General features: G+C 38.3%; 1 protein-coding gene across 1 annotated transcript in view; it reads left to right on the forward strand.

Moving 5' to 3' along the window:
• The window catches only part of RYR3 (ryanodine receptor 3), a 775,913-nt gene that overhangs the window by 433,153 nt on the left and 320,705 nt on the right, over positions 1–22,055 (forward strand). The window contains exon 19 of the mRNA XM_006831810.1: positions 7,847–8,039. Within this exon, the coding sequence (XP_006831873.1) occupies positions 7,847–8,039 (193 nt within the window). The remainder of the gene's footprint in view (positions 1–7,846; positions 8,040–22,055) is intronic.

Below are 22,055 nucleotides of genomic sequence, written 5' to 3' on the forward strand. Positions count from 1 at the left end.
TATAGTACACACATAGAGTGTGTGTATATATAGTACACACATAGAGTGTGTGTTTATATAGTACACACATAGAGTGTGTGTATATATAGTACACAGAGTGTATATAGAGTGCACACATAGAGTGTATATATAGTACACACACACATATATATGTGATATAGTATATACATAGTAACTGGGAGGAGCCCTCATATCAAGCTGGGCTACTGAGCACAGCTTACACCCTCAGTAGCCCTGCACAGGGTCACTGTGAATCAGAAGCAGCTCAGTGGGATTCAGCAGCAGTATAGTAACTGGGAACATGCTGTTGCCGCTGTTCAGTGTCATCAAATCGGTTGACTCACAGCAATTCTGTATAGGGTTTCCCAGGAGCATCTGGTGGGTTTGTGAACTGCCAACCTTGTGGTTACCAGTCCAGTACTGATCCTACATACAGCGTCACACCAGGAGTCTCATATATATATTATTAAGTACCATCAAGTCAGTTCCGACCCATAGTATCCCTGTATAGGGATTCTGAGTCGCAGCTGGTAAGCTTGAACCACTGACCTTGCTGACCCAGCACATGAGCCCACAGCACCTTAACACCAGGACTATGTATGTATGTACACATATGCACATTGTGTGCCATGGAGTTGGTTCCCACTCACAGTGACTCTCTATATGGTTTTTGAGGCTGTAAATATTTACAGGAGCAGAATGGCTAGTAGTTTGAACTGACCTTGAGATTAGCAGCCTGACTCATAACCACTACACTACCAGAGCTTGTATTTGTATGTATACATATATATTGTATGTATACATATACATACATATATATACATTATAAATATATAACAATAAGATACATCTATCTATCTATATCTATCTACATCGATATAGATAGATAGATATAGATGGATAGATAGATAGATGGATGGATCATATTTTGTTATATATTTATAATAATTGGGAATAGTGTAACTCATCATGTTTTCTTTCTCTTAGTGATCAGGCTAAAACCTAATCAACCTGACTTTAGCAATTAACTCATCTCAGATCCTGATGACATATTTTTTGCAACTGGTCTTTATTTTCTATTGACCAATGTGTTTTTATTTTTATATTTGTACTTTTTATAATCATTGTAAACATTTTTAAACCTTTAAGAATGGTATGAACTGATACATTCTCTTCCTTTGAGGGACTGAATGAGAAAGCCACTGCCCATGTTCTGTGTCTCCCAGGAGGCAGCATGGGATTGCCAAAGCAGATACAAAATGGAAGGATGATGAGTTGGAGGGGAGTGAAAGTCGTGTTTTGATTTTCTCTTATCATCCTAACTTACCTTTGCCTAGTTCAGTCTTCATGACGGATGTGTAGTTCCTTCTTGGTACTCAGACTTACTATGGAAACTCTGAGTCTGTGGCTAGTCCAGATGCCTTTGAGGTTACCATCGATGTCATACAGTTACCAGAAAACAGTCTCTGGGGAAGTGATTCAGGAAGAACATACATCTTACAGAAGGCACTATAGGCAAATATGTCAGCATGTGCTCCAGCTGAAGAAATAATGTTTCTGTTAATGGCTCCCACAAGGACACCGGTGACTTCCAGACTATCTGATAAAAGGGTAATTGTCTGGTGATGAAATGAAATGAAAAATGACACTCTATAGCTTGCTTAATATAGGAGAGAAAGGAATTTGAGTAGGGAGAAAGATTGGAAACTGATCCTGACTGTATTTCTCCTTTTCCTTGAGATTTAAATGCCCAGGTGCATTAACTGTCACCTTGCCTGTGTACATAAAATAAGCACCTGCCTTGGACTGGTCTCTGTACATAAACTAAGCAACCACTTTGGTCTAGTCTTTAACTTGTTTATGGCAGTGCAGTAGATGTCGTAGTAGTTGGGAAGAATTTTGACAATGGAAAAAGCCAAGAAGAAATACCTTGGCTTTGAAGTTAAGCCTGGCTTTGAATTCCAGCTCTGCCACTTAGTGATTTTGTGACCTTGGAAAAATTAGTTGACTTCTCTGAGCCTGAGTTTCCCTGGATAAAATGAAGACGATCTATAGCTCTTATGAAGTTTAAATGAAAGAATGTGAAGTTCCTAATACACACACTAGATAAATTCTATTTTAGTTTCTTACTGCTACTGTAGCAGCTACCACCACTGTGTGGCTTAAATAATATTTTCTCATAGTTTAGAAAGCTGAATTCAGAGCACTTGGCTATAGGAGAAGGTGCTCTCTCTTGGCTCTGGGAGAAGATTCTTGTCTCGGCTTCTGTACCCTCAGCCTTCCCCAGTTCTTTGGGTGATCATCATCAGTACTTCTGTTTTCCCCACTTTGTTCTTGCCTCTAACATTCTCTTTATAGCTGGAAAGTGATTAGGTCTGAGACCCACTCATTAACATAGAAATAACAACAAAGAAAATCCGATTCCCAAATCAGATTACTTCTACTGGTGCATGGATTCGAATTCTGACACATTTTGGGGGTGGGGGGACACAGTCCATCCATAACATTCATTATGATTTTCCTTCCCTCATTGTCTGCAAGGTCCCCTAATCTTAAAAAAACAAATCCAGTGTCCTGGTACCTTCCCGAAGACCATGAGAACAACCCAGTTAGAACTACCCTGGTTATACCTAAGGGCACAAAGAACCCAAGTTCCATGCTGTTTGGGAAGATTGGTTTGAAGTAACATCTGGAATATGAATGATCTTTTTCTCTGTAGGGAGCAGCAGCCTTGGTATGTTTCTTTTTAGCTATAGAAGTTTATGAAGTATATGACAGGCATCCCCTTCCCAGCCCTTCCCAATCTCCCTGCAGAGCCCTGGGTTAGCTCCAACACCATGGCTTCCTTTCTGAAGAAATGGCGTCAGTTTACCTCTCCTGACATGTGGCTTTTCAAGACTGTAGTTAAGGGTGAACTTGACTCAGAGCAGCCTACAGTACGTCACTGGATAGGAAGCAGTTTCAGAGGAAGAATTCAGAACTCCCTTTCCCTTTTACCAACTTTTTCCCCTATAAAAAGGGAATTCACTCCCCAAGAGATAAATGATAAGGAAGTGGATGAATGGAATAAAATCATGTGTTCTGACTTAAGACTGCTGACTCAGTGGGATCATTTAGCTTTGCTGTTACAGTTGCATGAGGGGGCCTTACATATCACCCTACTAAGCTGAGTCCCAAGATGTCAGTATATGGATCAACCCCTGCCCTGTCGTGACTCATACTTTGCCAACCCAAGTGCCATGGGGAGAGGATCCAAGAAGAAGTGTTGAATATACCAGCGTAGTTTTGTCTTTGGATGCCATTGCTTTCCAAACTGCTTAAATATTTGTGCTTACATTACAATGCCAAACTCTGCAGTGCCTGAAGCTATGGAAATGCTGAGCATCAGCGTTTCCTGCTGCCTACATTACTCATCAGAAGAGACAAAACCCCGCAGTAATATCTCCTTAGGTTAATTTGAAGAAGTGAGGCATAGGACTAAGTGGCTTTTTCCTTTATCTTAAATTGCTGGGTTTGGAATGGCCTTTCAGAGCTTCCTGGGGCCTTGCAATTGATCTGCTTCTATGAAACAAGGAATGCTTCATTCTGGTCCTTTAGACTATCAGAGGCCAAGAGACTCCCCAACCTCTCTTAGTGCACTGATGGGGGGTTACACAGAGTTCATAATAGCTCAAAGAGCAGTTACAGGGGCCTGTAAAAGAACTCTGAAGTCAGTTTGCTTTTTCTTTGTACATCATTGTGGTTTTCTTCGTGGTTCTGATTTTCTGCTGGTTGTTCAGAAATGGTTGAATACATTAAACACAATTGAAAGTGACTATTTTTGCATAAAAAGGCATTTACTGGACTTGTTTTATTTTGAAATCACTTTTTAGACTCAGTCCTCATTGCTATGATTTGCTAGGTTATTACCTCTTTTCTCTAATATCACGACAGGTAATATTTCTATGATGTTGTGGCAAGATGTACTGTTTGTCCAGTGATTTGAATTTTCCAAGTGCTCATGATTTTAAAAAGAAATAATAATAGTAATATTTATTGTGGATACAACATTGAGCACTCTAGTAATAATAATACATGGGGGGGTAGTTCATTCAAAATTAACCAATTTTGGGAAGATACATTACGGTAAGTGCCTTCGAGTCAATTCCGACCCATAGCGACCCTGTACAGGGTTTCCGAGACTGTAAATCTTTACGGGAGCAGAACGCCTCATCTTTCTCCCGCGGAACCACTGGTAGTTTCGAACTGCTGGCCTTAAGGTTCGCAGCCCGATTCGTAACCACTATATTATTCCCATCTGACAAATGAGGAATCATGAGTCAAGAAAGGTAAGTTACTTGCCAAAGGTCACATAGTAAGTGGAAAAGCCAGGCATCAGATCCAGGCAATCTTGATTCTATAAACTACCCTTAATTGTTACATTGTATTTCTTCAGGACAGCACTCATTTATTTTACCAAAATCATTGAATCAATAATAGCACCTCAAAAACAACTTTTTTTTTTAATGGTGGTGAATATGTATATAACAAAACATTTGCCATTTCAGCTTTCTTCAGATGTACAGTTGAGGCACAAAAGCTATTATTATGTCTTGTATTACAAAGAACACTCTTCACAGCAAGTATCACTGCGCCTATTTTACAAATGGAGAAGCTGAGTCCCTAGTAAAATTGTGTACCCAGGGACACATAACACATAAAGAACTAGGAGTATTTGAACCCATGCCTGTGTGACGTGAAGGTTCCTTCCAGCCCTTCAATATTGCACATAGTATTCCATTGTGTGTATATACCAAAGTTTATCTGTTTTTCATTGATAGGCATGTAGACTGTGGCCATCTTTTTACTATTGTGAATAGTGCTGCTAATGAGAGTAATGTTGACTTTTGGTTTCTATTGTTGTTGTTTTTATGTGCTGTGGAATCAGTTCCGACTCACAGAGACCCTATGTAGGATTGTCAAGAAATGGCTGATGAGTTTGAACACCAATCTTGTGGTTAGAGGTCCAATGCTTATCCTACAGTGCCACACCAGGACTCCTGGTTTTATAGATATGCCCTTATTTATTTATGTTGAGGGAATTCCCTTTCACTTCTATTTTTTTAATGTTTTTATCAGGAATGAATATTGGATTTTGTCACATGCCTTTTCTTCATCAATCTTTATGATCATATAGTTCTTTGTTTCATTTATGTGGTGGATTATGTTGATTGTCATTCTAATGTTTAACCATACTTGCATACTAGGTATAATTTCCACTTAGTTATAATGTATTTTGGGGTGGAGAGATACATTGTTGGATTCTGTTAGCTGTGATTTTGATGAGAATTTTTGCATCTGTCATTAGTTTGGTGTTGGTCTCTAGTTTTATCTTTTAGTGATGTCTGCTTTGGTTTTTTGGTATCAATGTTATGCTCAGTTCATAAAATGAATTTGGGTCTATTCCATCCTTTTCCTATCCTCTGGAATTGGTGGTGACTCTTCTCTGACATTTGATAGAATTCAACAGTGAAGCTATCTGGGCTTGAACTGTTATTTGTTAGCAGTTTTTAATGACCTGATCAATTTCTTCTTTTGTTACGAGTTTGTTCAAATTTTCTACTGTAATCCATGTTAGTTTAGGTAGGTAGTAGACTGCAAAGCTGTTGGAACTGCAAAGTCGATGGTTCAAGCTCACCAGCTGTTCTCAGAAACCCTGTACAGGATTGCTATGGATTGGAACCGACTCAGTGGCACTTAACAACAACATGTTTCTAGAAAGTTGTTCATTTCATTTAGATTCTCGAATTTCTTGGAGGACAATTCTTGTTAAGTACCATTGAGTCTGTTCTGACTCACAGCGAACATTCCTTTATTATTGTTGAATTTCCATTGGTTCTGTTGTGATATCACCCAGTTAATTTCTCATTAATGCTATTTGTGTCATGGTCTTCTTTTACCTTAGTAGATTTGCCAGTATTTTGTCAATTTTATTAATCTTTTCAAAGAAATAACTTTTAGTCTTGTGGGTTCTTTCGATGATTCTTCATTTTTCTGTTTTATTTATTTCTGCCCATTTTCTTTTCTTCTGGTGGTTAAAGATGTATCTTGCTGTTATTTTTCTAATGGTTGGAAAGGCTGGTTTAAGGTATTGATTTTGGTTCTTCTTTTTGGGTGTGTGTGTTGATGAAAGTTACGTATATATAAAAGATTAGAAGCATGCACACAGAATGTTTATAGTAATTCTTTTTAGATGTTTTTATTAAGTTAGATTTTCCCTTATTTGTTCTTTTCTATATTTTTCCAAAATTGTCTGATATTAACGTGTATGACTTCTCAAACTGGTAGCAAAGTATATTTCTCTTCCTGGAACCCCATTTTCGTTCTCTGTCCTTTCATTTTTTTTTTTCCTTCCGAATTTAAATCTATAAATCTCGTAAGGTTATAGGTAGAGTAATTTTAATAATTTGCTTTTAGAACTTCCAGAATGCCAGTGTGAAATATAAAAGCAGGTAGGTGTTTTTTTCTCACTAAGTTAGATCAGGAAACCTTTTGTGTACCTGGAAGTAAAGTTATATGCCCAAAAAAAGAAAAAAAAATCACAATTCCCTGCCTATGGGAAACAATGAAGTTCTTTAAAAAAATAAATAAATAAAAGAATTCTGCTGCTGAGATTAATGGCTAGGCGATCTTGTAACTTTTCATTCACTGAGATGATTTATCCTTGGTATACTTCAGTGGCCATGTATTTAAAGGGACAAGACCTCACCAAGCAAGGTTTTTGGGTTGCTATTGTTAAGGAGCTCTGGTAGCGTAGTGGTTATGAATCGGGCTGTGAACCTTAAGGTCAGCAGTTCGAAAGTTCAAAACTACCAGCTGCTCCGCGGGAGAAAGATGAGGCGTTCTGCTCCCGTAAAGATAACAACAACAACAATTGTTAAGTGCCATCATGTCATTTCTGACTCAGAGTGACTCTGTATAGGGTTTTGGAAGGAATAGCTGATGGGTTTGAACTGCCATCATTTTGTTTCACAGTCCAGTGCTGATCCCACAGTGCTACACCAAGACTCTTGTCATAGGTCTTTGGGTACCTGTGGATAATCACACAAACATTCATAACCTATACCCGAGTCTGGTAGACACTAACAGAAAACAAATAGCAAACTCAAATATCAACCACCTTTAGATGGTGGTATTTTATAGATTAGAAAGGACTGGTAAAAGAGTTAGGTCAGATATCTGCCTAGATATATAGGGAGTTCAACTATAGCTATAAAACATAGTCTCCTATGGTGACTAACTTCATCTGTTTTTGGCTAAACAAAGAGCACCCAAATCTTACTGTATACTGGGTCTCTGCATAATGTTCTCCATGTAGTTCATGCCACGATAACATTTTGTGAAATGAGAACGCCCTTTAAGAAAATCTTTCTGACATTTAAGTAACTCAACCTTTTGCATGGACTCCAAGGTGATAAAAAAAAAAAAAAAAAAAAAACTGTTTGCTACTTCAGGTGCCAGGGCACCAAGCCAGAGCCTGAGCATGTATTGAGTGAGGGAACTTCTTTTTGTTCCCATTCATAACACCTTTACAGTCCCTCCTGAGATTCATCTCATTTTAAGCATGGTGTCTGCCCACTGACCAAGTTAGGAAAGAGTTTCATATTGTTTATCTTACAGAGGGAAAACAAAATTGTATTTCACATACAATGCCAACTACAAAGCTTCTGTGTGCCCTTTATATGCTTCCATTGGTTGCCTGTAAGTGGTCCCTTTTTTCTCCACCATCTCTGTGTGTCATCCCCCATTCTTCTAGCAAGGTAAGTTCCCCCGTTACCCCACATTCTTTCTTTTATTTGCCCTCCAGGCCGGATCCCCAGAGCAGTGGCCTCCATCAACCAGCACCTCCTGAGGTCTGATGATGTGGTGAGCTGTTGCCTGGACCTCGGGGTGCCCAGTATCTCTTTCCGCATCAATGGGCAGCCGGTACAGGGGATGTTTGAGAACTTCAACACTGATGGGCTCTTCTTCCCTGTGGTGAGCTTTTCAGCAGGTGTCAAGTAAGTTATGACTGTTGTTTTATGGAAAGTAGCAACTCTGTGAACTGAGGAGTGTGGTAATCCCCTCAGAGTTTTCAGAACACCAAAAATCAATCTCTGTTAGGAATATGATTATGAAGGGTGGGTAGCAATGCAATCATTCATTCAATAAAGACTTGCTGAGCACATACCTCCTTTGAGAGATCCTATAATGTGTTCAGGCAAATATGAAATAAGATAAGCCCTCTGTAGAAAGTCACTTAATACAAAAGTAATACATTTTTCTGATTATAAACATTTGAAAGATATAAATGAAATAATGAAAATCGCCCATGATCCCAATACCTAACTATAATCTCTGTTAATATTTTGTACTTTTCATCATCTTTTTTCTAAAATATGTACTGTCGTTTGTTACAATTGGCTTTGCACTGAATGTAAAGTTTTATATCATGTTTAATGTTTATTCAGCAATAAGTCATGAGGCTTTTCCCTAGTCATAAATTACCTTCCGCAAAAGGGCTTTTTTAATTTCTGTATCATATCCCTTCATTTGGCTGTTTCATAATTTAGACATTGCTTTGCTGTTAGACTTTTATGTTGATTCCTTCTTTGGTGGTGCAAATAAAATTATTATGAACATCATTAAGCATAAGTTTTTTGTATGCATTTCTAATTAGTTCTTCCTGGAAGATAGGTCAAAAGATAAAGAACTTTTCAAAGTCTAAATATATCATTATTATGGCCAAACAGACTCTAAGGGAAAGTCGATTTGGCCTCATAATTGTACATTTAGACACTGAGAAGTCTAAGTACATAATTAGACTCTGTGTTACTGAAACGTATAAACAGTTCAGAACTCTTTATCAATAATTTTCAAATAAAAAATTACCTGAAATTTTTTTAGAACTTACTTAATAGCAGAATTTGTCCTAGATACATTTTATGGCAAGAACTGACATGAATGAGTACGAAGCTGTTTTTGTCTTTTATTCTTCTTCTTGTGAATATGTGTATGTTTAACTTAAAAAAGAAAAAAGTTTGAATATGGGCCTTGCCCCTCACCCAGCTAGAGGTTCAGCTAAATAAATAGAACATGGTCCTTATTTCTTTTTTAATTTCAAAGGGTTGCTAAAGTCTGAAACAGACTTTATCTCCAGATGTTCAGATGCAGGATTTGGGCATGTATTATCACTTAAAACAACATACGGGAATTGCCTAATTAATTGGCTCTTTAGTAACCTCTACTGTTGTTTCTTTTTAAAAATCTTTACCAATTTGAGAAAATTGTATCTTAAAGTTCTTAATTTCCCATTTCTTTCACTTAAAATGTAGTAAAAATTCTTGTGTATTTATTCTTCTGTATTATTGTAGCCTAATATTTTTGTCGGTTTTGTGTTCTTTGTGGGGTTAATTTTGTTGTTGATTTTGAGCAATTTTCATATATATTTATATCTTTGGCTGTTAAAACATTGTTATATTAGTTACAAATATTGCCCCTAGTTTGTAATTTACTTTTCGACTTTCTCTTTACTCTGTTTCTTGCTTTCTCCTTTCTACAAAAGTAATGCATGTCAAAGAAAATACCAAGAGTTCATAAAACATACCACCCAGAGATAGCCATATTACCTTGTGATCTCTCTATTTAAACATTTTTAGTTAATTGGGCTTGTACTATGCGTGCTGTTTTTCTGTATACCCTTGATAAGCAATGTGTTCATTGCTCTTGTCCCCTCTTTACTTTTACCAGTTCAATGCTGTACTAATTATTTTAACCTTATAATGCATCTTAACAAGGCAAGACTCTCTGTTAATTTTCTTCTTAAAAATCTAATTCACCTTTTATTCTTGTCTTGTAAAGATCACCATCAGGTAAGCTATAGTCAGCACGAGGACATAGGAAAGGGCCGTGGAAGGAGGATGATACCAGTGGCAAAATTCTTATGGGAAACAGCTCAGAACTGAAACCAAAAAATAAACCATCGCAAATGTCCAAATACCCAAGTGACAGAATTCTCAGAATGAAACCATGCTAGTGGACCTCAGTATGTCACTTGGCTTGAAAAACCAAGACATGTTTGTGTAGTTTCCAAAGATGGATAAAACTGGCTTCTGTTGCATTATATGACTAACGGACTAGAGGATAATTATTTGGAAATGATAATCAACCTTTTGATTTTGAGACCGGTATGTGTGTATATCTGTGCATATACACATGAAAATTTACGTACTTCCAAATGAACATAACGTATTGAAATTAAACATTAATATTGCTTGAGGTTCTTGTAACAAACACAGAACAATATAGTAAAATTTCACTAAAATTGAAAATGTACTGGTCAAGCATCTAAGCCAGGGGATCTTACATTCTATGTTCCCAGGACTATATTCTAAAGAAGGAAAGTTCTCTACCTGTATATCTCTGCACTGGGGATATTTCATTCCCAATTCTCCCATGTTAAATGTAACCTGATAGATTCATCACATAGCTTGGCAACCTAGGGATAACATTGTGAAGAATGGATATTCCAGAACACTTAATTGCACTCATGAGGAACCTGTACATAGTCCAAGAGTCAATCATTCAAACAGAACAAGAGTGGTTTATGATCAATGAAGTGTGTGCCAGGCCTGTATTCTTTCATCATAGTTATTCAATCTGTTATGCTGAGCAAATAATCCAAAATGATGAACTATATGAAGAACACCATGGAATCAGGATTGGAAGAAGACTCATTAACAACCTGTGATAAGCAGATGATACAACCTTGCTTTCTGAAAGCAAAGAGAACTTGAAATACTTATTGATGAAGAGCAAAGACCACAGTTTTAAATATGGATTGCACCTCAATGAAAAGAAAACAAAAATCCTCACAACTGGACCAATAAATAACATCATGATAAATGGAGAAATTATGTAAGTTGTCAACGACTTCATTTTGCTTGGATCCCCAATCAATACTCATGGAAGCAGCAGTCAAAAAATCAAACTTAATAGGCAAATCTGCTGCAAAAGACCTTTTTTAGAGTGCTCAAGAGCAAAGGTTTCAGTTTGAGGACTAAGGTACGTCTGACCCAAGCTATGGTATTTTCAATCACCTCAACATGCGTGTGAAACTTGGAAAATGAATAAAAAAGACCATAGAATAATTTACGCATTTGAGCTACGATGTTGGAGAAGAATATTCAAAGTACAATAGACCATTAGAAGAGCAAGCATACCTGTGTTGCAAAAAGTACCTACCAGCAGAATGCTCCTTAGAGGTGAGACTTACACTCCCTGGAGAAGGACATCATGATTGGTAAAGTGGAGGGTCAGTGAACGAGAGGAAGATCTCCCAATGAGATGGGCTCGCACTGTGGCAGCAGCAATGAACACAAGCATAAGCACAATTGTGAGGATGGTGCTGGACTGGGTGGAATTTCATTCTGTTGTGCATAAGATCACTATAAGTCAGAACCAACTCAGTGACACCAACAATAGCAACAATGGATTATTCCTCAAAGATAATCATAAAGTACTTGTACAATACAAGGGTTATTATTAAAAGGTAAGGACACTCTAAGCACAAAGTTGACCAAATCAAAGAATCTCTCACAGTCAGGGAAAACCATTTTAATTCTCGGAGTAAAGAGAATAAACAGAAATCTGCACAGAGCATAATAACATTTGGGTCATCCACAGTTTAATTCAGTACTTTCCCTGGAGAAGCACCATCTCTGTGAACAATCAGGTCCCAGGACTGCATCTGCCTGTGTTGTTAAGTGCCATTGAGTCGGGTGCGACTCATAGTGGCCCTGTATGGTGTTCCGAGGAGCAGCTGGTGAGTTTGAACTGGGGACCTTGTGGTTTGAAATCCAGGGCTGATCTTAAAGCGCTACACCCAGAGTCCACATCTGCCTATGTTGGTTAATTTCCTTAGTGGTTAATTTCCTTAGTGGTAGTAGCGACCTTGTTTAGGGTTTCCGAGACTGTAAATCTTTATGGGAGCAGAAAGCCTCATTCTTTCTTTTGCAGAACTGATGGTAGTTTCAAACTGCTGACCTTGAGATAAGCAGCCCAACTCATAACCACTACGCTACTAGAACTCCTTAATTACTTCATTGTTGTTAAGTGCCATCGAATCTATTCCGACCCATAGTGACCCTGTATAGGGCTTCTAAGGAGCAACTGGTGAGCTTGAACCACCGACCCTGCAGTTCAAACAACTTTGCAGTCTGACACATTAACCCACAGTGCCACTTGAGGACTCCTTAATTATCTTGTTGTTACATGCTATCGAGTTGATTCCAACCCATAATGACCCTGTTTGGGTTTCCAAGGTGCAGCTGGTGAGCTTGAACCGCCGACCTTGCAGTTCAAACAGCATTACAGTCCAGCACATTAACCCACAGCGCCATAGGACTTACCTTAGCTAGTATCAAAACCCTTGCCTTCTTCATTTGTTTTGACCACATCCTTCTCACTGGGTTTTACTTCCCCCTACTTCTCAAATGTCTCATCTGAGAAAACTAGTTAGCTGGAGTTCAGATTGCTGAAGTTCTTCTCTAGTCTTCTAGTTAATAGGCTGCGTTGGGTTTTCTGTGATAAGAGAATAGTACATGTGCTCTCAGATGCTGCATAATGAGTTTTAGTCATTAACTCCTTCATCCAGTCAGCCTCAGAGGATTTTTGCATGTGCACATTTTTTTGTTTGACTTTTGAGGATATTCTCACATCTCTTGACAAAGAGCTACAGTTAGCAGATGAAGAAGCAGGTGACTGAAAATACTCTTCACATAGTAGATGTTTCTCAGTATCTTGTATCTTGGGTCAGCAGACCAAGGAAAGTTGCATGATATGAAAAATGAAATGCTTGACCTATTTATAAATCTCAACTGCTGAGAGGATTTCAGAAATTGAAGGGTCCAGATGTGTTGACTGAAGTCGACAGCTTAGAGATGAGAGCTCTTTGCTTTTAGCAACTGAACAGGTGGTACATGAAAGCAGCAGTGCCTGGGGGCTTGGTGTGGCTCATGCCTCCTTTATACCTGGAAAATATTGGCTCTGACATTCTCCTGTCTTTGGTGCTCTGAATGTGTTATGATCTGAGGAGATATGGAAATCAGAGTTGCATGCTTGGGAAGTACAATTTACTGAAATACATCAGTCCATCACATGTGTTTGTCAGAGGGTCAGTTGTGATCAATCCTGTATTGGAGAGTAGCCACAGTATTATTTCCACTTATGACCTAAGGTGGTCAATATAATAATAGTTAATTTTTAAATCAACTGGCAAAATATGATTTGGTGCTTAAACACAGCAGTTACTGTTTATGTATGTTAGTACACTTGCTTGGAAAAAACAAAAGGCGAAACCAGATAATTCCAAGTGAATTAAAATATACTGAAAATAAATGTGTTTAATAATACTGAATGGAAATTGTTTTTACTCAGTACTGAAGAATACTTGCATGGCTTTGGTAGTGCCTCTCTCAGTTAAGTATAAGGTCATCCTGTTTATAGACCAGGACTCCTCTTGTCCCAGTAGGGAGGGCCATTTGGAATTGTTTCTCATACTTATTTGTAACTTCTTTGTGGTTTCTAAGTTAGATGTCTGTTTTACAGCCCCATTTCCTCCCATTTAATTGCCTTTACGTAGGTCAGAGTCTTAGTGACCCCACAGTTATTTTATAATTACAAACTACATTGTTAATAATAACTGATTAAGTTGTTGTTATCAGCAGTCATCAAAGAGCAAAGTCACATGAGGAGCTAAAATCTTTTTCAATTAGATTTAGCCACAGTGAAGTCAAAGGCAGCATGAGTAATTACTAACAAAATCTACAGATCAATATGTACTCTTTTTTTCTAACTATTATGAATGTGCCTCCGTAGTTTTCTTTCAATGTGGTTTGCTTATAGACTGTACTGTTAGTACACTAGGACTTCAATTTAACAACCCTATTCATTACAGAACAGAATTCTATATGAGGCAAATGCACCTTGGATTCCACCCAAAAGCTTGAGTTACTTAGCTGTCAGGAAACAGGAAGCTCTGCCTAAAGGCTGTTTTTACCACCACTCCCCCAAATTTACATCATTGTATGAACCACATGGAGAAGATAATGCAAAAGTCCTGGTACACAGCGAGATTTGGGTGCTTTTTGTTTCGCAGAAAATCAATGAGCTGTTCACCGTAGGAGACTATGTTTTATAGCTGTAGTTGAACTCTCCATATGTCTTTGAAATCATCCAACATAACTCTTTTACCAGCCCTTTCTAATTTATAAAAACAAAAGTATCCAAAGGTGGTTGGTATTTGAGGTTGCTATTTGTTTTTTCTGTTGGTATCCACCGGACTTGGCTAAAATTCAGGTAACCAACAACTAAGTTATTTCCAGCTTGCTATGGTCAATGCTGTGGAAATTATTGCTGAGATAAATATACTTGTGCAGAGAACATGATGAACGCTAGCTGAATAGCGCTGGGCCTTCGTCAAACCCTGGCCAAGAAGAAATATGAATGTGAGAATATACATAACTCAGATGTTCTCAAGTCTTAATGATACAGACTAAATATACAATTATGAATCATGACTTACAAGTTGAATTCAGGTCAGCAAAAGCTTGCTAATTCTTTCTCTCCTTAACTGCAGCCTATACCCTTTTCTTCTTTAGAACATGATCCCAGCTCTCTGGGAGGGACTCAATAACAGATTAGAGTAATGAGACATCTAGTTAAGTCAGAACAAAGGGGCTTCACACATTTACTAGTAAGTTGTGGATAAGAATATTGTAGTACAGTATAAAGATAGCTAGTCACACTTTTTGAGAATAATAAAGCTTTGATTTTTTTACTATATTTTTACTATATTCATGGGTCAGTTTTTCAGATTTGGAAATTTGCAGTAGATAGTCTCATCTCTCCTTTATATTGTTGCTGTTAAATGATGCCTAGTCAGTTCTGACTCTTATCAGAGTTTTTGAGAAGCTAGCAGCTGGTGGGTTTGAACCACCAACATTGCAGTTAACAGTCCAGTGATTATCTTACAGCACCACAAAAGAATACCCTTCTATACATTAGCAAGCAAAATTACATAGCTCTCAAAAGAGGAAACTGAAAATGCTAGCGGGAATTTTTCAATATCATTTGTTCTTGTTTATAAAATTAGTCACAGAAATTTAAATTTATATAAATTTTTCTATGCATCCCAAAGCTTCATGGCTCCCAGAAGACTATTTATTGAAGCTGTTGCTCATCACAGAGGTAGTAGAACCTAAGGACACAGTCACACTGTAAACACTGTAGAAGAAAAACAAAAACTTGCCTTGAGAGCTGATGAAATGTTGAGTTATAGGGAGAACCTCAAAAGATGATACAAGTTCTTGGATGGAAGAGGTAACATTGATGAATGAAATTGAGTTTCTAAACCCATTAATGTAGAGGAAAATCTGAACATAAAGTAAAACGAATTTTAATAAACTCAATTCTTAAATTTTCATTTTATTTTAAATTCAACATTTTTGTGATGTTGGAAGAATCCACGGAACCCAAAAAGTAGAAAAAGTTAAAAACGAGAAACTCCTAGAGCATTCTAATGAAAGCATTAATGGCTAGATAATTTCTTTGTTGAAAGAAGTAAACTAGGTAGGTGTAACTTGATTATTTCTCTTTCTGCCCTTTCAAATCCGTGTTTTAGACTTCTGACCTTACGTAAGTTCTTGGGCAGGTCCTGCAACTTGTGAAGAATTTTTTAGGAACGAGGACAGTCTTGTCAATGATTTAGAACTTCTAACTGAATATTTAAACCCCAAATTTATATTCAACTTAGAGTTTGAGTTTCTCCACCTCCCTAGTTGGGACTTTCAGTATGAGATCAGCTTTTTCACCACATTGGTTTATCCCATCTCCTAAAAACAACTCCGGCTTCAGACTGCTATAACCGTGGTCCAGGAGGGAGGAATGCATCTACTTGTGGTATCAAGTCTTTGCGTGCTAGTTGGCACATTTGCTCCCTCTTTCACTTTTGGGGTCCGTTGGTGGTTTTCTTGGAGAGTCTTGGACTGGGAGCCACTTCTGCCGTTCTTCTGACTTGAGCTCCTTCTGACTGACCCTCTTCCTTCAATCTTTCTTAGCCTGTGGGTTTCTGATCACCACTGAGTCATTAGTCTTCCTGGGAAGTATTCCTTTCAAGATAGCTGACTGCTGGCTCCACTTCACGGAGTCTGTATCTGGCCCTCGAGATGTGTATACCTTGGTGTTCAACCCTGCACAGAAATGCAGCTTATTCCCTTTTAGTCCATCTTGCTCTCTGTCACAGACAAATCTGTCACCAATGGAACTCCAGGAAACACTTGTCATGCTTCTGAGCAATTCCTTGAAGTCGGCATTATTTGACTGCAGATGGGGAGAACCACTCAGTCTATGTTTCTCAGTGTACTTTCTTTCTAAATGAATTATTTACTTTTTCAGTCTTTTAAGTTCATGGCAAGCTAAGGTAGATTGAACTGGTTTTGCCATCTTTTGGTGTATCGTGCATAAGTGATCCAGATCCAGCACCAAACTTTAAAAACCAAACAAACCCATTGCCCTCAAATCATTCCATCTCATAGCAAACCCTGTGTAGGGTTTCCAAGGCTGAGCATCTTTGCAGGAGCAGAAAGCTTCATCTTTCTCCAACATAGCAGCTGACGGGCTTGAATTGCCATCATTTGCTATTAGCAGTCCAGTCGTTATCCTGCAGTACCTCACTTTGTTGTTGTTATGTGCCGTGGAGTCGGTTCCGACTCTTTAGACTATGAAAATAACTGGCATCCTCTGAATTGTCTGCCTTTGGGTCCTGTGACAAAACTGAGGTAGAGGGAATCACATTTTAATATTCTCCAATAAACTGGCTTTCTGGTACTTATCTCACCTTTTGCTATATATTTTATATCTATTTTCTTTGACCTAGTCAATCTGAATCTCCCATAGAAAGCTATGAGGTTAACTATCAACAATAGTGGTAAGTTGTTGGATCCCTTTCCACAGCCACCACTCATCTGTCAGTTTGTCATACTGTGGTGGCTTATGTGTTGGTGCGACTCTAAAAGCTATGCCAGGTATTTTAAATACCCACAGTGTCACCCATGGTGGACAGCTTTCACCTGAACTTCCAGATAAAGACAGACTAGAAAGAAGGAGAAACGAACTACTTCCAAATATTTAGTCACTGAAAACTTTATGAATAGGAGTGTCAGTACCAGATTATTGAATATTGAAACAGGGTGAAGAGCACTAGAATATTGTCAGAAGATGAACCCCTCAGTTGGAACGCACTCAAAGTATGACTGGGGAAGAGCTGCCTCCTCAAAGTAGAGTTGACTGTGATGACACAAATGGAGTTAAAGCCGTCAGGACTTTAATTTGCTGATGGGATACAACTCAAAATGAAGATAAACAGCTGTAAACATCCATTAATAATCAGAACATGTATGAAGTATGAATCTAGGAAAATTAGAAATTGTCAAAAAATGAAATGGAACCCCTAAACATTGGTATCTGAGTCATTAGTGAGCTGAAATGAACTAGTATTGGACATTTTTAATCTGACAAGCACATGTTTTACTATGCTGGGAGTGACAAACTGAAGAGGAATGGTGTCACATTCATCATCAAAAAAAAAAAATGTATCAATATCAATCATGAGATACAACGCTGTCTGTGATAGGATGGTATCCATACATCTACACGGATGACCAATTAATACCACTATTATTCAAATTTATGCACCAACCACTAAAGTCAGTGATGATGAAATTGAAGAATCTTACCAACTTCTTCAGTCTGAAATTGAGCAAAAATCAAGATGTATTAATAATTACTGGTGATTGTAATGCAAAGGTTGGAAACAAAGAAGGATCAGAAATTGGAAATCATGGCTTTGGTGATAGAAACTATGCTAGAGATTGCATGATAGAATTTTGAAAGACCAATAAATTCTTCATTGCAAATACCTTTTAAAAATAACATGAAAGACTGCTATACACATGAACCTTACCAGATGGAATACACAAAAGTCAAATTAACTACATCTGTGGAAAGAGATGGAAAACATCCATAACATCAGCCAAAGGAACAAAAAAAAAAAGGCCAGGGGCAGACTGTTGAATAGATCATCAGTTGCTCGTATGCAAATTTAGCCTGAAGCTGAAAAAAATTACAAGTCCACAAGAACCCAAACCATGGGCTTGAATATAGCCCCCCTGAATTTAGAGATCATATGAAGAACATCTCAATAACTTCATACAGGAAGAAAGGAGAAGGTCATTGAAAAGACAAGAAAAGAGGAAGAGGCCAAAATGGATGTCAGAAGAGACTCTGAAACTTGCTCTTCAGCATAGAAATACTAAAGCAAATGGAAGAAGTGAGGAGAGGTATAAGCTGAACAGAAAATTTCACAGATCCGCTCAAGAAGGCAAAGTCAAATATTATAATGAAATGTGCAAAGATAATGGAATTAGAAAAGCAAAAGGAAGGAAGAACACACTCAGCAAGTCTCAAACTGAGAGAACTGATGTAAAAAGTCAAACCTTGAATTGTAGTATTGAAGGATTCTGTGGGCAAATACTGAATGATGCAGAAAGCATCAAAAGAAGCTGCAAGGAATACGAAGAGTCACTGTACCCAAAAGAAATGGTCAATGTTCAACCGTTTCAAGAAGTGTAGCATATGATCTAGAGCCTTTGATACTGAAGGAAGAAGGCCAAGGTGCACTTGGCAAAAACAAAGTCATTGGCAAAAACAAAGCACCGGGAATTTGTGGAATATATATTAAAATCTTTCAAGAAAGTCAGTGGCACTGGATGCACTCACTCATCTATGCCCAAAAATTTGGAAGACAACTACTTGGTTAACTGACTAGAAAAGATCTGTATTTGTGTCCATTCCAAAGAGCGGTGACCCAACGGAATGCGGAACTCATCAGACAACATCATTGATACCCCATGCGAACCAAGTTTTACTAAAGATAATGCAAAAATGGCTGTAACCATACATTGGCAGAGAACTTCCAGAGGTTCAAGCCAGTTTCAGAAGAGGATTTGGAAGGAGGGATATCATTACTGATGTCAGATCTTGGCTGAAAGCAGAGAATACCAGAAAGTTGTTTATTTGTGCTTTATTGACTATGCAAAGGCTTTCGATTATGTGGATCATGACAAGCTATGGACAACGTTATGAAGTATGAGTATTCTGGAACACTTACTTGTCCTCATGAACCTGTATATACACCAAAAGGTAGTTGTTCAGAGAGAACAAGGGAACACCAAATGGTTTAAAATTAGGAAAGGTGTGCAACAGGGTTGTATTCTTTCACCATACTTAATCTATATGCTGAACAAATAATCTGAGAATCTGGATTGTATGAAGAAAAACATGGCATCAGGATTGGAGGAAGACTCATTAACAACCTGTGATATGCAAATGATACAAACTTGCTTGCTGAAAGTGAAGAGGACTTAAAACATTTACTGATGAAGATCAAAGAGCACAGCCTTCGATATGGATTATCGTCAAGAAAACAAAAATCCTCATTGCTGGACCAATAAACAACATTCTTATCAATGGAGAAAAGATTGACGTTGTCAAGGACTTCATTTTGCTGGGATCAACCATTAAAACCCTCCTGGAAGCAGAACTTACGAAATCAAACGCCATATTGCATTGGACAAACCTGCTGCACAAGTCCTCTGTAAGGTGTTGAGGAGCAGAGATGTCAGTTTGAAGAATAATGTGTATCTGACCCAAGCTGTAGTATTTTCAATAACTGCATATGCGTGTGCAAATTGGATAACGCGTAAGGAAGCCCAAAGAAGATTTGATGTATTTGAGTTATGGTGTTGGAAGAGAATATTGAAAGTACCATGAACCACTCACATAACGAAGAGATCTGTGTGGGAAGAAGGACAGCCAGAGTGTTCCGTGAAAGTAGGATGGCCAGACTTTGTTTCTCAAGCTTGGGACACATTGTCAGGAAGGAACCAGTCCCTGGAGAAGAATATCATGTTTGGTAAAGTGGAGGGTTGGATAAACAGAGGAAGACTACCTGTGAGATGGATTGGCACAGTGGCAGCGGCAATGGGCTGCAACTTGCCAACTGTGAGGTTGACCCAGGACCTGGGCAGTGTTTTGTTCTGTTGTGCATAGGGTCGCTCTATGAGTTGGTAGTGACTCGATGACACCTAGCAACAACTTGCCACAGTTTTCTTTGGGCAGATTATTCATGTGCCATGAGGGTAGGAGCTTCAGATGGTAGAGTTGCCTGGAACTAGCTCCCATTCAGTTGTCTGCTAGAGGAGTAGGAACCTCATGTCTGCAAGGGCTTTGGAAGCTATCCAGGACCTTTTCTTCTACTCAGTGAAGCACATTGTAGCAGTGTTTGAAGACAAATGGTTCAATACATAGTAAACACTGATTTATGGCTATGTTCATTTTTCATTTTATACATTTTGTGGACATTAACTGAGATAAGGTTATGATTTATAGCCAAATCATTTCCTTTTAATAAATGAATATGAAAACATAAATCATTCTTTTTAAGAGCCACAGGTAAATCCACCTTCCTTAAGTTGTTACCTACTCAGAAGCCTTACGAGAAGTTTGCAGCCTAACAGCTGGTTAGAGAGCTCATGAATAATTAAGTTCATTGACAAACACTCAGAAGAGGTCATTTATTTGTTCTGGAATTTATGCACCAGTGAGCCACACAGAACACACTCACTAAGCCGTCTCCAGGCAGTTCAGCTCCTCACAGGAAAGAGATTCAATGAGAAAAGGAGAGAGGAAAAAAAAAAAAAAGTCCCAATAGTATCCTAAAGTTTCAACATGTCAGTAACACAATCTGTTGTGTTGTAATTGGAAACTTCTCAACAAAGAATTTCAAGCCTTAGTCATTATTTCCTGGAGACTCACTAAATTAATAATGTTGCAGGCTAATGACTCTATTTTATTTTAATATCGTTGTTCATATTCATACTACCCAACGATCATGCCCTATTACATAACACAGTATAGGAGAATTGTCCAGGCACCACTGTGGGCTAATTCATTGTTGTTCAGTATTTTAAAATGGGGAAGTGGGAGGTTTCATGTGATTTCTATAATTCATTTTAAAGCAACAATTTATAAAATGCTGTTAGGATGTGGGGAGGACCTTGATGGCTTTCCTACTTGGAAAGGTTTTCCTTTCTATTTCCATAATTTGGATGTTTTTATAATCACAATTAGTAACAGTGAGTCTCTTTTGTAAGGCTGCCTTAGCCATAAAGAAGTGAGACCTAGTGGAAAGTGTCCTGCTGTGAGAACTTGGCTAAGTTAAAGCCCATCCTTTGTGAAGTACACATGCATGCTTGCACACACAGCCAACCACATACACACACACACACACACACACACAATCCAGCATTCTCTAAGAATTCTGTTCACAAAATAAAAGTAGGATGTGGCTGCTTCTCTCCACCTTCCCCATTTTCAACTTCCCTATCTTCACTTTACCCCACCCATTTTTATCTCACTGTGGCTACTCCAACACCTGCCTCATTGGCCCCCAGATCTGTCAAGAGCAACTAAAAGATTGTTAAAAAAAACAAAACAAAACAAAAAAACTTCAGAAGCTTTCCATCTGGAATAAAATCCCAACTTCTGGCTGTGACTCTCCGGCCCTCCCTGATCTGCCCCTCTGTTTTGATGCTGTCTCTCTGCCGTCCTCTATCTTACCTGATCCACTTTAGCTGGTCACCACCTCAGGGCCTTTGCACTTTTTCTGTTCCTCTGCCTTGGAATGTTTTCCCTACAGATCCCGGATTCAGTGGCTCCTTTGATCCCTCAGGTTCTAGTTTATCTATTTCTTCCTCTAAGATGCCTACCTGGATTCCATCTCTAGGAGCCACCCCCTTACTAAGTTATTTCACATCTCCTCCTTATTTTGCTATGAGGCTTTCCAGTCAGTAATACACTGATTTATTCATGTCCCTCTTTGTTTAGTAGAATTCCCTCTCTGTGAGACCTAGGCCACT

This window comes from Chrysochloris asiatica, unplaced genomic scaffold, assembly GCF_000296735.1.
Source record: "Chrysochloris asiatica unplaced genomic scaffold, ChrAsi1.0 scaffold00004, whole genome shotgun sequence".
Lineage (NCBI taxonomy): Eukaryota > Metazoa > Chordata > Mammalia > Afrosoricida > Chrysochloridae > Chrysochloris > Chrysochloris asiatica.